This window comes from Suncus etruscus, chromosome 11 (genome assembly GCF_024139225.1).
Source record: "Suncus etruscus isolate mSunEtr1 chromosome 11, mSunEtr1.pri.cur, whole genome shotgun sequence".
In the NCBI taxonomy this organism is placed as follows: domain Eukaryota; kingdom Metazoa; phylum Chordata; class Mammalia; order Eulipotyphla; family Soricidae; genus Suncus; species Suncus etruscus.
This window is the reverse complement of record NC_064858.1, coordinates 99254028-99269072: the sequence shown is the minus strand read 5'-3', so window position 1 is coordinate 99269072 and position 15045 is coordinate 99254028. Positions and strand designations below refer to the sequence as shown.

At 45.4% G+C, this 15045-nt stretch overlaps 1 protein-coding gene across 1 annotated transcript; it reads left to right on the top strand.

Moving 5' to 3' along the window:
* Nucleotides 1-12404: 12404 nt before the first annotated feature.
* LRRC10 (leucine rich repeat containing 10) lies at nt 12405-13241 on the top strand. Its single transcript, XM_049783026.1, has one exon. The coding sequence runs from the start codon at nt 12405-12407 to the stop codon at nt 13239-13241; it is 837 nt and encodes a 278-aa protein (XP_049638983.1).
* The last annotated feature ends 1804 nt before the right edge of the window (nt 13242-15045 follow it).

Below are 15045 nucleotides of genomic sequence, written 5' to 3'. Positions count from 1 at the left end.
GAAAGAAAGAAAGAAAGAAAGAAAGAAAGAAAGAAAGAAAGAAAGAAAGAAAGAAAGAAAGAAAGAAAGAAAGAAAGAAAGAAAGAAAGAAAGAAAGAAAGAAAGAAAGAAACCTTTTCTTGGGCTGCATTAAACTCCATGCATATAGACAATTGAGAGTGCAGACAAGCTTGACACCTGGAGGTTTGGGAGAAACATCATGGAGTCACTGCTCAGAGAATTGAGTGGCACCTTCCCTCAGAAACTCCTCTATTCAGGGATGGTCTACCAAAGTCAGTAAGACAGAAAATAGTGAACCCCTGATCAGCCCCACCACACCACCACAGCCCCAGAGACCTCAGATTCTGGCACTTTCCTCTGCTTTGTCCCCTCCACAGGGCCTTCCAATGCAGAGGAAAGGTGAAGCTACCAGGGCAACATCCCCACCCGCTTGAGAACACTCAAAAGCCAAGGCAAGAGACTTGCACATCACCCCGCAAGGCAGCACCTTCTGCACAGCCCCCTAACCCCTCTCTTCCTGGGACCCGGGCAGTGTTAAGTAACCTCTGAGCTCTGCCAGGTGTGACCCCAAAACAAAACAAACAAAAACAAAAAGAATCCAGGTCTCTGGGAAATGTGGCCTCGCAGGACCGCGAGCGCCCTCTGCTGCTCATTGTGCCTTAATGACAGGACACTAGCACTGCAGGCATGATGAAAGCACTTAGCTATGACTTGAAAGACTTGGGGGGGAAAATCTCACCCCACGTTTCAAGAGATGGCTCAGTGGGCTGCCTGCACGTTCTGCATGCTGGAGGCTCAGGGTCGAACCCTATCACAGCATGGTTCCCCAGCACCATGCAGAGTAACCCCTGAGCATGGTTCTTACCATACATCTGACAAAGGTCTGATAGCCAAGATCTATAAAAAGCTCATAAAACTCAACAAAATAACAACCCCGTTAAAAATGGGGAAAGGGGAAAAACATATGTTTCCCTTAAGAAGGTATCCAGGTACTTCAAAAAAAAGGGGGGAGTGGTGGCACAAGCGGTAGGGCTTCTTCTGCCTTACACACTCTAACCTTGGACAGACCACGGTTCGATCCTCCAGCATCCCATATGGTCCCCCATGCCAGGGGTGATTTCTGAGCACATAGCCAGGTGTAACTCCTAAGTGTCACTGGGTGTGCCCAAAAATAAACAAACAAGCAAACGAAAAAAGAGATCCAAATACTCAACAGGAATATGAAAAAGTGTCCATAGCTGGAGAAGGAGAAAAGGTTTAGGCGTTTGCTTTGCATTCACTAGTTGACTCTGGTTCAGTCCTCAGCATCCTATATAGTGAATTCCTTTAAGCACTGCTAAGAGTGATCCCCTAGAGAACTGAGGACAGTTGAATGTCCCCTCTAACTTTTTACAATTCCTTTTGTTAAACCAAAATGCAACCAACTTTCGTATATTACAGAGGGTTGTAATATCTCTTTAAATACATAGTAAAAAAAAATATACTTATCTTTAAAAATGTTATGATGGCTAGTTCATATTTTATACTTACCTGAGGTTGCTTTTGATGTCACTTAGCACTTTTAGGGATTCTTTTGGATCCCTATAGTCTGCGAACAAGATATAAAGCTTTTCCCTGATTCAGCTAAAATATTGTTGGCACAAACTCTCCCAGGCAATGATGTGTGCAGCACCTGGCATCCCATCAGACCTTTCATTGCAGCCATTCCTTCAGTCATCTCTGACAGCTGCACAGAATTGTTATACATGTGCTATCTAAGAAGCCACAGAAAGCACAATGTTCAGTTTTTTGTTTATTTTACCACAGTAAAAATTATTTATAAAATAATTGTAATAAGGGCCCGGAGAGAGAGCACAGCGGCGTTTGCCTTGCAAGCAGCTGATACAGGACCTAAGGTGGTTGGTTCAAATCCCGGTGTCCCATATGGTCCCCCGTGCCTGCCAGGAGCTATTTCTGAGCAGACAGCCAGGAGTAACCCCTGAGCACTGCCGGGTGTGGCCCAAAAACTAATAATAATAATAATAATAATAATAATAATAATAATAATTGTAATAAAATTCCAACAGAAGTGAAAACATCCAATACTAATGCAGAGAGATAAATGAGTGACCCCCATACTGGGGATGGAGGTCAAGATCCAGGAACTCGGGTATTGGATATACAGACATCCAGGAAATAAAATACTTAGCTATAAAAATGATAGATTGAGGGGAGGGGCAGATTTAGGGTGATTTAGGGACCTTATATTACTAATTACTGGAAAACCCTAATGGTGGGAGCCATCTTTCATCTGCCATCTCTTGTAGAAGACAATTCAAAGATTTTTGTATGAACTGATAAGAAAATGCTAGCCAGATTAGATTCACGTAGTCTAGTTGTGTTTACCGATTCTAATAAATACTGTACGTGAAGAACAGTCAAGACTCTCAGTCCAAGAGGCTGTAGCCCCCTTTCCCCATTCTTTTCTCTCATGTTTGTCTTATTTTTTTATTTGTTTGGGGGCCAGACCCAGTTGTACTCAAGGGTTACTCCTATCTCTGCACTCAGAAATTTCTGTGGCAGACTTGGGGGACCATATGGGATGCAAGGGGATAGAACCTAGTCAGCTGCAAACAACGCAAAATGCCCCACCTGCTGTGCTATTTCTTTTGCCCTTGCCCTTGCTTCAGGCCCCTTCACTGCGGGGGGGGGGGGTATTCCTCTGCAGTCAGGGCCTAAGAGATAGTACAGTGGGTAGGGCTCTTACTTCGGATGTGGCCCAAACAGGTTTAATCTATGGCCCCCACATGTGATCTTCTGAACACCTCTGGGAATGATCTCTGAGCAGAGCCAGGAGTAAACCTTAAGTATAACCTCATGTGGCTCCAAACAAAGACCCATGATGCCATCATAGGTGGATCAAGTTGGCTGCCCTTCAGGAAGGGTCCTCCTTAGCCATGTCTTTGCTATTAGCTATATTTCAGGTAATCTTGCTCAATTCCTTGTTTAGTTCAGCTGAGATGACAAAATGAAAACTTAAGGTTCTATGTAGCACTGATCAAAATCATGGGTGCTCTGGGGATGAAGCGTTCTTTCATTGCTAGTTACCTTGCATGTGGCTAACCAGGGTTCAATTTTGGTATCCCATATGGTCCCCCAAGCAACATCAAGAGTGATCCCTGAGTGAATAGCCAAGAGTAACCCCTGAAATTGCCAGGTAAGTTCCCTCCCCTCCAAAAAAATAGCTGTTAAAGATTTCTATCTCTTCTGTATTTTGGAAGATCTTGAGCAGTATAGATAGTTTGACTTCTTTAACATTTGGGTAGAACTCACTAGTCAAACTAACTGGACAAGCACTTTTAGTCATGTGAGATTTTAATTATTATTCCAAATTCATTATTTGTCATTGGTCTGTTCAGGTTTCCTACTTCCTCTTGATTTAATTTTTGTCTAATTTCAAGAGCCCATCAATTTTTTTCTAGGTTATCCTGCTCCATGGCCTAGTTGTTCATAGTCTTACTTGCTCTTACAGTCTTTTGTTTTCTGAGGAGTCTGCTGTAATTTCTCCCTTTTTATATCTATTTGGGTTTTCTTTTCCTTTTTTTTTTTTTTTTTTGGTTTTTAGGACACCCAGCAGAGCTCAGGGGTTACTCCTGGCTCTATGCTCAGAAATCGCTCCTGGCAGGCTTGGGGAACCATATGGAATGCTGAATATCAAAACCGGGTCAGCCATGTGCAAGGCAAATGCCCTCCCCACTATACTATCACTCCATGCCCTTGCCTTTATTTACTCTTTCCATAATATACATCTACATATATAGATATATATTTTAAGCCCCAGGTTTTGTTGACGCTTTCAATTATTGTCTTGATTTCTATGTCATTGATTTCTCAGAAAGTTAAGCTCCAAAGCATACCCATTTAACAACTATCCTCTTCTATTTTCCACCCTGCCATGAAAGGAAAAAACCAACTTGTGATTTTTTTTAAAAAAAAAATAAAGGGGGGCCGGGTAGGTGGCGCTGGAGGTAAGGTGTCTGCCTTGCAAGCGCTAGCCAAGGAAGGACCGCGGTTCGATCCCCCGGCGTCCCATATGGTCCCCCCAAGCCAGGGGCGATTTCTGAGCACATAGCCAGGAGTAACCCCTGAGCATCAAACGGGTGTGGCCCAAAAACCAAAAAAAAAAAAAAAATAAATAAATAAAGGGGGAAAAATACATGTAGAAGATGAGTAGACAATGGCTAGGCTGGATATGCTTGCAATTAGTTCTGCTAAGGCTGGCTGGAAGCCAGAATATCATTGATGGTGATTAAGCCAGTTCTGTTCTATTTGATGAAAAGCATCTGATGTGTGGCTAGAGCAGGCTACCCCAGAGCCTTTTTTTTTTTTTGGTCTGAAAAACATCTGTGCTTAATCTGGAGCACCCAAGCAGAGAGCTTTTCTCAGCTGGCCTCTCCCAAACCACTGGGAACTATCTGCTGATGCAGCTATGCCTTCCAGTGTCCTATTTTTAGAGAAAATAATTCTTTCCAAGGCCACACTTCCCACAACAAAGCCAACTATTCTCTGTCCTGAAGGAGATCTGGTAACCATTGTTACTTTCCCCATTTGTCTGATGCTGAACTCATTTTTTGCAGGGGTGTGGACCACCATTCAAAGCACTGAGCCAGGGGCTGGAGCAGTGGTACAGGCCAGACCGCAGTTTGATCCCCCCCGCCCATCCCATATGGTCCCCCAAGCCAGGACCTTTTGTTTTTTTTTGATTTTTGGGTCACACCCGGCAGTGCTCAGAGGTTACTCCTGGCTCTATGCTCAGAAATTGCTCTTGGCAGGCTCAGGAGACCATATGGGATGCCGAGATTCAAACCATTGTCCTTCTGCAGGCAAGGCAAATGCCCCCACCTCCATGCTATCTCTCCAGCCCCTTTCTTTTGTTTTCTGTTTTTGTTTTGGTAACAAACAGCTTTAAAAAAGGGGGGGTGGAGAGATAGCATGGAGGTGAGGTGTTTACCTTGCATGCAGAAGGACGGTGGTTCAAATCCTGGCATCCCATATGGTCCCCTGAGCCTGCCAGGAGTAACTCCTGAGCACTGCCGGGTGTGACCCCCCAAAAAACAAACAAAAACAAAAAAGGAAGAGAGGGGCCAGAGAGATCGAACACCGGTAGGGTTTCTGCCTTGCACACAGCTGATCCAAGACAGATGGTGGTTCAAATCCCAGCATCCCAGATGGTTCCCAGAGCCTGCCAGGAGTGATTTCTCAGTACATAGCCAGGAGTAACTCCTGAGCACTGCCAGGTGTGATCCAAAAACTAAAAAAATAAAAAATAAAAAGTTACAAAAGGGGAGATGTAGGGGTTGGAGTGATGGCATAGTAGTAGGGCATTTGCTTTGCAGGTTGCCAAAGTTGATGGATCTGGGTTTGATCCCTGGCATCCCATATGGATCCCTGAGCCTGCCAGGAGCAATTTCTGAGCACAGAGCCAGGAGTAAACCCTGAGTGCCACTGACTATGACCCAAAAACAAACAAAATAACAATATAATAATTAAAACATAGTTCAGGGTCAGAGTGATAGCACAGAGGAGGTAAGGCATTTATTTGCCTTGCATGCAGCTGACCAGGGATGGACCCAGGTTTGATCCCCAGCATCCCATATGATTCCCTAAGGCTGCCAGGAGTGATTTCTGAGTGCAGAGCCAGGAGTAATCCCTGAGTGCAGCCGGGTGTGACCACCACCACCCCCCCCCAAAAAAAAAAAAAGAAAGAAAAGGAAGAGGGGTAAGAAGAAGAATGATAAGGAGAAAAGCAGCTTGTTCACAACTCCACAATTGGAGAAACTCAGACCTTCGGCTTCCAAGTCTAGCTGTCACCATACCGTTATGATTGGTAGTGGAGAAGCTCCAACCAACAAGTTAATACTACTGGGCTGGTTTATTTCTTGAATTATTTGGGGGCCATAGCGCACACAGTTCTGGGCTGTGCTCAGAGCTTACTCCTGGCTCTGAACTATTCCTGGCATTATTCCTAGTGGTGTTCAGGGGGACCATCTGGGGTGTCGAGGATCAAACTCAGGTCTGCTGTATGCCAGGGATGTGCCCTCCCCCCTTTATTATCTCTCTGTCCCCAGTGGGTCATTTTAAATCTCACCAATTTACATCACCGGATAGACAGTCTAGGGGTAAAACATTTGCTTTGTATGCAATTCCCAGAGCAATAACAGAAATCACTCCTGAGCACAGAGCCAGGAGTGAGCCCAGAGCACTGACCGCAGAGCCTGGCCCCAAAATAAAAATTCTAAATCTTGCCAAAACAAGAGATAATCAATGGAATAAATCATGGCTGGAAATAGTAGCAGGTGAAGAGGAAATAGAGGTGGGTGCCAGGAAAACTGCAGTTTTCACCCACGTGGCCTAGAACCAAGAAAAAGCCAAGAGATAGGAGCCGGAGAGAAGGCATGGAGGCAGGGCATTTGCATTGCATGCAGAAGGACCGTAGTTCGAATCCCGGCATCCCATATGGTCCCCTGAGCCTGCCGGGAGCGATTTCTGAGCGTAGAGCCAGGAGTAAACCCTGAGCACTGCCGGGTGTGACCCAAAAAAACCAAAGGCCAAGAGGCAAGGACCCGAGAGATCCAATACATTTGCTTGGAGGCAGACCAAGGAGGGCAGTGGCAGACTTGGAGAAACAGAACCAGTGAGAGACCAGCAGAGACCAGAGGAACACAATAGCTCCTGCAAAGGTTGGTCTGGCTCCTTACCAGCCTTCACGACACAGCCAACAGGGGAACCAGTCAATGGAGCAAGAAGTACTAACCTGCTCTGAGAGCAGGAAGGCCTGGAAAGTCACTGAGTGACCTCCTGTAGGCCGGCTCCATCTGTACCTAGGTTCCTTGGTTCACACACCCTGGCGCCCTGCTGAGAGGGAACTGCTTCCCAGTCAGCCTTTGAACAATCTTTCTGTTTGTTTTGGTTTTGGTTTTTGGGCCACACCCGGTGACACTCAGGGATTACTCCTGGCTATGAGCTCAGAAATCACTCCTGGCTTGGGGGACCATATGGGATGCTGAGGGATCAAACCTCGGTCTGTCCTAGGTTAGTGTGTGCAAGACAAACACCCTACTGCCTGTGCCACTGCTCCGGCTCCATGAACAATCTTTTTTGAACGCTTTTTTTATTTTATTTTATTTTATTTTGGTTTTTGGGCCACACCCGGCGGTGCTCAGGGGTTACTCCTGGCTGTCTGCTCAGAAATAGCTCCTGGCAGGCACGGGGGACCATATGGAACACCAGGATTCGAACCAACCACCTTTGGTCCTGGATCGGATGCTTGCAAGGCAAACGTCGCTGTGCTATCTCTTCGGGCCCTGAACGCTTTTTTTAAACAGTCTTTTCTAGGAATAGTTGTCTCTGTACAGCAGCAGTCCTAAACAGATTGCAGCCTTCTCCTTCAGAGAGTATTTTGGGCAAAGTTTGTAGAATGAAATGTCAGGAAGGGGGGCGACCCTTGTCTCCCAGCCCCACCATACGTTATCGAGTGAATAAGAGCTCCTTTCTGGATTCTTCCAACCCTCTGATCTCATGTAAACTATTATGAGTAAATGTTTCCTCTCAGAAACATTCTTTTACCTCGGTCACACACACACACACACACACACACACACACACACACACACACACGCACACGCACACAGCCAACCCTGTGTCAATCCCTGGCAAGCACTACCAGCAGTAACCCATGAGCACAGAACCAAATATATATATATATATGCTTACTTGAACTTTCAGCAGATTCCTAGCAAATAAAGAGCAACTATTATCATGACTTTTAGGCCACCAAGGCAGTGGCTTCAAGATCATTTGTGGTCCCAGTGCTAAACATAGAGGCAGAGCCGTCCCTCTGAGAGTCTGGACCTAAGAGAACAAATCAGCAAACCAAGGACAGACAGACTCCAGATAAGAGCCCTTGACCTTTGATGTGTAGAATATCCCAGACATCACTCAAGTGAGCCGAGATCCTTCATCTAGACGTGGGTCCGGAGAGTATTTGGCCCCTCGTGGGAATGCTCTCTTGCATAGTTCAGACTGTTCTAAGCAATTTAATAGTGAAACAGTGTGGGGGAATAAAAATGTGTGCCTGGAACGCTCACACACTCACTAGCTACCACACAAGTAAGAAATTGAACTAGAGTTCGTTGTTTTTCTGCTGGGGGGGTGAAGGGGAGGGGGGGGTCGCACACACCCAGTAATGCTCAGAGGTTGCTTCTGGCTTTCTTTTTTTTTTTTTTTTTTTTTTTTGGTGGTTTTTTTGGGTCACTCCCGGCAGTGCTCAGGGGTTACTCCTGGCTCCATGCTCAGAAATTGCTCCTGGCAGGCACGGGGGACCATATGGGACGCTGGGATTCGAACCGATGACCTCTTGCATGAAAGGCAAACGCCTTACCTCCATGCTATCTCTCCAGCCCCTCTTCTGGCTTTCTATTCAGGAATTACTCCTGCTGATGCTTACGAACCATACAGGATGCCACGATTTGAACCCAAGTTGGCCAAGTGCAAGGCAAGAGCTTTACCCACTGAACTATCCCTTCAGATTTTTTTTTATTTTTTTATTTTAGTGAAAATAAAATAATTTTAGTGAAACCATGAAACTGTGTGTGTTATATTTATTTTTTCTTTCTTTCTTTTTTTTTTTTTTTTTTGGTTTTGGGTTTTGGGTCACACCCGACAGAGCTCAGAGTTCGCTTCTGGCTCTATGCTCAAAATTGCTCCTGGCAGGCTCTGGCTTGGCAGAGTGCAGGCAAGGTGGAGGTGGTGGGAGCCAAGAATCGCCCCCTTCTCTTTTTTTTTTTTTTATTTTGGGTCACACCCGGCAGCGCTCAGGGGTTACTCCTGGCTCCACGCTCAGAAATCGCTCCTGGCAGGCATGGGGGATCATATGGGACGTGGGATTCGAACCAATGACCTTCTGCATGAAAGGCAAACGCTTACCTCCATGCAATCTCTCCAGCCCTATCGCCCCCTTCCTAACATTTCATTCTACAAACTATTTTCTTTTTTTTTTTTTTGGTTTTTGGGCCACACCCTGTGACGCTCAGGGGTTACTCCTGGCTATGCGCTCAGAAGTTGCTCCTGGCTTCTTGGGGGACTATATGGGATGCTGGGGGATCGAACCTCGGTCCGTCCTAGGCTAGCGCAGGCAAGGCAGGCACCTTACCTCCAGCGCCACCGCCCGGCCCCTACAAACTATTTTCAAAGTACTCTCTTGAAATCCCACCACTACTGTCAACCTCCCTTCACCAATGTTCCTAGTGTGCAATCTATAACACCACCCTTTGCCCCCTGTAATAGATCCTTTGGGTTTAAATTTTTTAAGTTTAGGTCTCTTGGTTCTATTGTTGCTGACTTTGGCTTGGATATTTAGTTCTGTTCTTTTTTTTTCTTCACCAATGCACCTGAGACTTGGTGCATTGCTCAAGTCTTGGCCCTAGCCAAGACTTGGCCCTAGCCCCCATCCTTTTTTTTTTTACCCCCTTTCTTTTTAATTGTACAGAAAAATGCAGAAATATGAGGTAAAACAAAGTAATTCGTGTCCCAACGTTCTATGAAAAAGGCAGAACGTCCTATATATAAGATTAAAAAAGAAAAAAGAAGAGAATGAAAGGGGGCAACAGTTTCTTGCATAGGCAGAGAAAATGTTGGGGAAAATAGAAAGGAAAAACCTTTGGCCTAAAAACAGGGAGGAGACCCTACCCATAAAGCATCCTGCCATAGACCAACTTCAGGCTGTGGGCATACTAAGTTGTCTAATTTTATTAGACAGAATCTATTTTTATCTTTTTAATTTTGAAACATCATGATTTACAATACTGTTAATAAGGTTTCATGAATAAGGTTTTTATATAATAAGGTTTTCATAATAAGGTTTCATGGAGGACACCACCATGCCCTCCGGTGTTCTCCTTCCTCCCCCATATTGTCTCAGGGTACACCACAACAAATCAGCCCAGTGCTTTAGGCCAGTTGAATTTATGTTTTTTTGTTTGGAGTGAAGTTTGGGGTTCAACCCTGATGTTGCTCAGGGATTTGGTTTTTTGTTCTGTGCTCAGGGGACCATTTTGATGCCACATACCAAACCAGGGCGGGTCGCATAAAAGTCAAGTCCCTTAACTCCTGTACACTCCTTCTGGTTCTGAAATAGTTTTTGTTGTTGTTGTTGTTCTTGTTGTTGTTTTTACTTTGGGTCCACATCTGGCAGTGCCCAGGGCTTACTTTGGCTCTTCGTTCAGTGACCACTCCTGGCAGACGGGATGCCATGGTTCCAACATGTGTCAGGAGCATGCAAGGCTGAACTATCTGGCATTTGAGCTTGAGTTTTTAAACTAAAGTAATCAAGATTTATCATTAAAATCCAGCCATTACCAGGGTATAAAAGGAAGCCAATATTCCTATCGCCCCAAATCTCCAGATGAGAGTAGTTTTCTTACAAATGTTTATTCTTGGGGCCGGAGAGATAGCATGGAGGGAAGGCATATGCCTTGCATGCAGAAGGACGGTGGTTTGAATCCCAGCATCCCATATGGTCCCCCAAGTCTGCCAGGAGCGATTTCTGAGCGTAAACCCTAAGCGCTGCCAGATATGACCCAAAAACTAAAAAAAAAGTTTCTTTTTTTTGGGGGGGGGCCACACCCGGTGACGCTTCAGGGGTTACTCCTGGCTGTGTGCTCAGGAATCGCTCCTGGCTTGGGGGACCATATGGGATGCAGGGTGGGGGAAATTGAACTGCGGTCCATCCTAGGTTAGTGTGTGCAAGGCAAATGCCCTACCGTTTGCACCACTGCTCTGGCCCCCGAATGTTTATTATTTTGTTTTGTTTTGTTTTTGATTTTTGGGCCACACTTATTGACACTCAGGGGTCACTCCTGGCTATGTGCTCAGAAATTGTTCCTGGCTTGGGGGGACCAACCATATGGGATGCCGGGGGATCAAACCACGGTCTGTCTTAGGCTAGCGCTTGCAAGGCAGATGCCTTACCCCTAGCGTTACCGCTCCGGCCCCCCAAATGTTTATTCTTATCTTAAAATGTGTTTTTCCCCCCCACAGGGGCACCTAAGAACTATTTATTCTTCTATCCCTCCTCCATTTTTGTCCTGGTTACTCTTGCAAGTGTGTATGTAGATTTACCTACTTATTTTAACAACTCTTCTATTAAGATAACGTAAAAAACCAATGCCTGATTCCCCTGGCTTTAATCTTCTTTCTCACTGACCCCAATTCAGCTTGCAGTAGGGAATGAGTGGAGATCTGAGGAGGTTGTTCTCATCCTGGTTCTTCTCAGGGATCTAGGATGCCCAAAGTCCTGCCAGCTTCCATGTGATTTCCACACTCTTCGTGGCCTCCAGATTTACCCTGAGTGTCAACCAATATCCAGCCAGGAAATATGGGCCAAGGTTTTTTAAAACTGAGCCAGACTTAGTGGTGACATGGGTCACTTCTACCCTCATTCCATGGGCCAGAATTAGATGCCCTGTCCAGAGCACCAGGAAAGCCTCACCCTGACTGCACTGCTGCTTCAAGCTGCTTCAAGTAACAACTCGACACTGAGGAGTGGAACGCAGCAAAGTGTGATGGGCTGTGAGTACAAGCGACACCTGTACCCCACTTCATCACTTCGGCTTCGGAGTCTGGCTTTCTTCATCTTTTCTGCTTATCTTTTGGCAAAGACAGAAGTCTAAAGTGTAGAAAGTTACTCCCCGATAAGAATAAAGAAGGAAACAGATTTGGTTCAGATGTGATGGGGCGAGAAGAACGCAAATCTTTGACTCAGTAGTTCTTACTGTATTTCCTAAATAAATCATGAGTCAAATTGTTTATGATGCACCAGTCCATAAAACAACTAAGCAGATAAGGAAATTGCATATCGGCAAATACAACACGTCTGAGTTACGATTTTAAAAAATAGCCAAGGCTCTTAAATTAAGACACATTTTTAATAAATTGACTACATAAAGCAAAAGGTCTAGAGGACATACATTTAAATATTATAAAATATCCTTGATTTATCCCTGAGCAATGATTATGGGGCATTATTCACTTTTCTTCTTTTACCCTTTGATGTAACACCGCAATGCTTTATCACCAGGAGGCAAAAAAAAACATGAAGCTATTTTCAGGCTGAAAATTTTTGTAGATAATAAGGAATGGGCTTAGGTGATTTAAATCAAGTACGTGAGTCAGCCCTGGCATCCTAGAAGCTGTTGTCTATTGGGCCTGTCACCCAACACTCAAGTTGCTGCCAGGGGCAGTTCTCTGTTGAAGTGGCTGGCTTTTGTCAGGCAAATCCAGGTTATAATGGGGAGGCGAGGCCAACACCTTCAGTCTGTGGCCGTCCCTGAGTCGGTGGGCTGGGGCTGGCCAGGCCTCTGGCCTCCATGGGGAACATCCTCAAGACTATCCTGGCCTTCATCCCCGCAGAACGCTGCCAAAGCTACGTGGTGGGAGACCTCCGGGAGATGCCCCTTGACAAGATGGTGGACCTCAGTGGGCACCAGCTTCGCCACTTCCCTGCACATGTGTGCTCTTTCCAGGAACTGGTCAAGCTCTATTTGAGCGACAACCACCTCCACAGCTTACCTCCGGAGCTAGGGCAGCTGCAGAACCTGCAGATCCTGGCCCTGGACTTCAACAACTTCAAGACATTGCCCCAGGTGGTCTGCACTCTGAAGCAGCTCTGCATCCTCTATCTGGGCAACAACAAACTCTACGACCTCCCCGAGGAGCTGAGCAGGCTCCAGAACCTTCAGACCCTGTGGCTGGAGGCCAACTGCCTCACTCAGCTTCCCCAAGTGGTCTGTGAGCTGAGTCTCCTTAAGACCCTGCATGCGGGCTCCAACGCCCTGCGTCTCCTGCCAGGCCAGCTCCGGCGCCTTCGAGAGCTGAGAACCATTTGGCTCTCGGGCAACCTGCTGACCGACTTCCCCCCTGTGCTGCTGCACATGCCCTTCCTGGAGGTGATTGATGTGGACAGGAACAACATCCGCCACTTCCCCAGCCTGGCTCATCTGTCGAGTCTGAAGCTGGTCATTTACGACCACAACCCCTGCAGGAATGCCCCCAAGGTGGCCAAAGGTGTGCGTCGTGTGGGGAGGTGGGCTGAGGAGGCACCGGAGCCTGCCCCCAGTAAAGGCAAGCACTCTGCACTCGAGAAAAGCCAGGGGACAAAGGCACCTGCCCGGCCGTCTCCACTACCGCCTCCTCCCAAATTCTGAGCCAGTTGAACATCAAGGGACCCAACCCTAAGAGCTTCGAGAGACCTATTGGGAGCAGACAGGTTTGTTCTCGGGTATCTGGAGGTCTGTGCCAACGGGGACTACAAATGTCAGGCGAAGGGGCCGTAAATTACACTTAAGGTCTCTTCTCTCAAAGGCAAGCTGTCTTTCTAAAGATGACTTCTTTGCAAGATCGGCCTCTCGAGGAAGGTCTTTTGTAACCCTATTAAAAAGGACTGGGCTTCATTCACTCTCTTAGAGAAGCTAGTCCAAAGCTCATGAGCTCCTCAAATAAGGTATTTTTATTTGTTACAGAACTCTTAAAAAGTCCAGGAACCTGACCTTAAGCCTTTGCAGAATATACTTTCCTACCATGAAGGACCAAAATGGCTTACAATAAAAAACAAAAACTCAGGCTAAATAAAAAGTATCTATCTGGTCATTTATCAAGATTCACAGAAAAAGGCTTTTTTTTTTCTGCGAAGGCACACGTCTTTCTTTATAGTTTAGCAACCACTGAGAAGACCCCTAATGGGAGAATGCCTCACCTCCTGCTGGTAACCAAGCCACCTTAAAGGACTTTGAAGAGTTCAAAATGGTTTAGCTTCCTTTGTCTGAAAGATCTGAGCTAACTTCTGTTACTCAACAGGTAACACTAGGAATAGTCTAGAAAGTAGCATCTCCTTTTGGTAATATGATCTTAAGTTCATCGTAATTGAATCTGTCTCTATGGAACAGAGCTGTTTCTTCACATTATCTATGCAAAGCTGAACTGAAACCTCTCCCAGGAAGAAAGTGTCAGAAAACCTAATTAAAGGCAGTAGATGGCCAGAGAGATAGCAAGAAGGTAAGGCGTTGCCTAGCATGCAGGACTGTGGTTGGAATCCCAGCATCCCCTATGGTCTCCCCCGAAGCCTGCCAGGAGAGATTTCTGAACATAGAGCCAGGGGTAACCCCTGAGCGCTGCCAGGTGTGAACCAAAAAACAAAAAGGCAGTAGATGAGAAGTCTATTCACTTGAAACAAGCATTTGAAAACATGAACTGGGACTATGCTATAAATAAGAAGTTTCTACCTCTACAGTGTCAAGCTCCTTTTTATTTGGGAGATAGGGTCTTCTGATGATCATCATTATTTTCTAAGTATATAAACTGTGGCCTTTTCTTCTTCCCATGAATACAAATTTAAGAAATTGCTGTCAATGGGTGATATACAGACATAATCCTCAAATGTTTGTCTTCTCAGTAAGAGATCACAAGTACTTTGTCAAAAAAAAAAAAACAAAACACCAGTTAAACTTTCTTTTGCTCTATTCCTTATACATATATGCTGATAAATCTACATATTCCATTACTATGGATAGCATCTAATCTAAATTCAATGCTAAATCATCAAACTCTAGAATTTCTCCAAACTCATTCTCTGTAAAATTCCCCTGCTAAAAACCCAAGTATGCCTAACAATAATCCCTATAAATTGTGGGTAGATGTCTGAAACAAGAAAATACCATAATTTTAAAACTATGCAAACAAGCACTAGTTTGTGGTACTTTTACTAAACAAAACATAATGCTTAGAAGTATTATGCTTGTGAACACAAAAGATAATTTTTGTTGTTGTTTATTTTGGGGCGGCACTTGGGGATTACTCCTGGCTCTGCACTCAGAAATCTTCTGGCAGGCTCTGGGGGACTATATGCTGGGGATCAAGTCCAGGTCAGCTGCGTGCAAAGCAAGTGCCCTATCTACTGTGCTCTCTCTCCAGCCATAGGATAAATTTTTACCACTATTTCCTGACTGTGAAAGA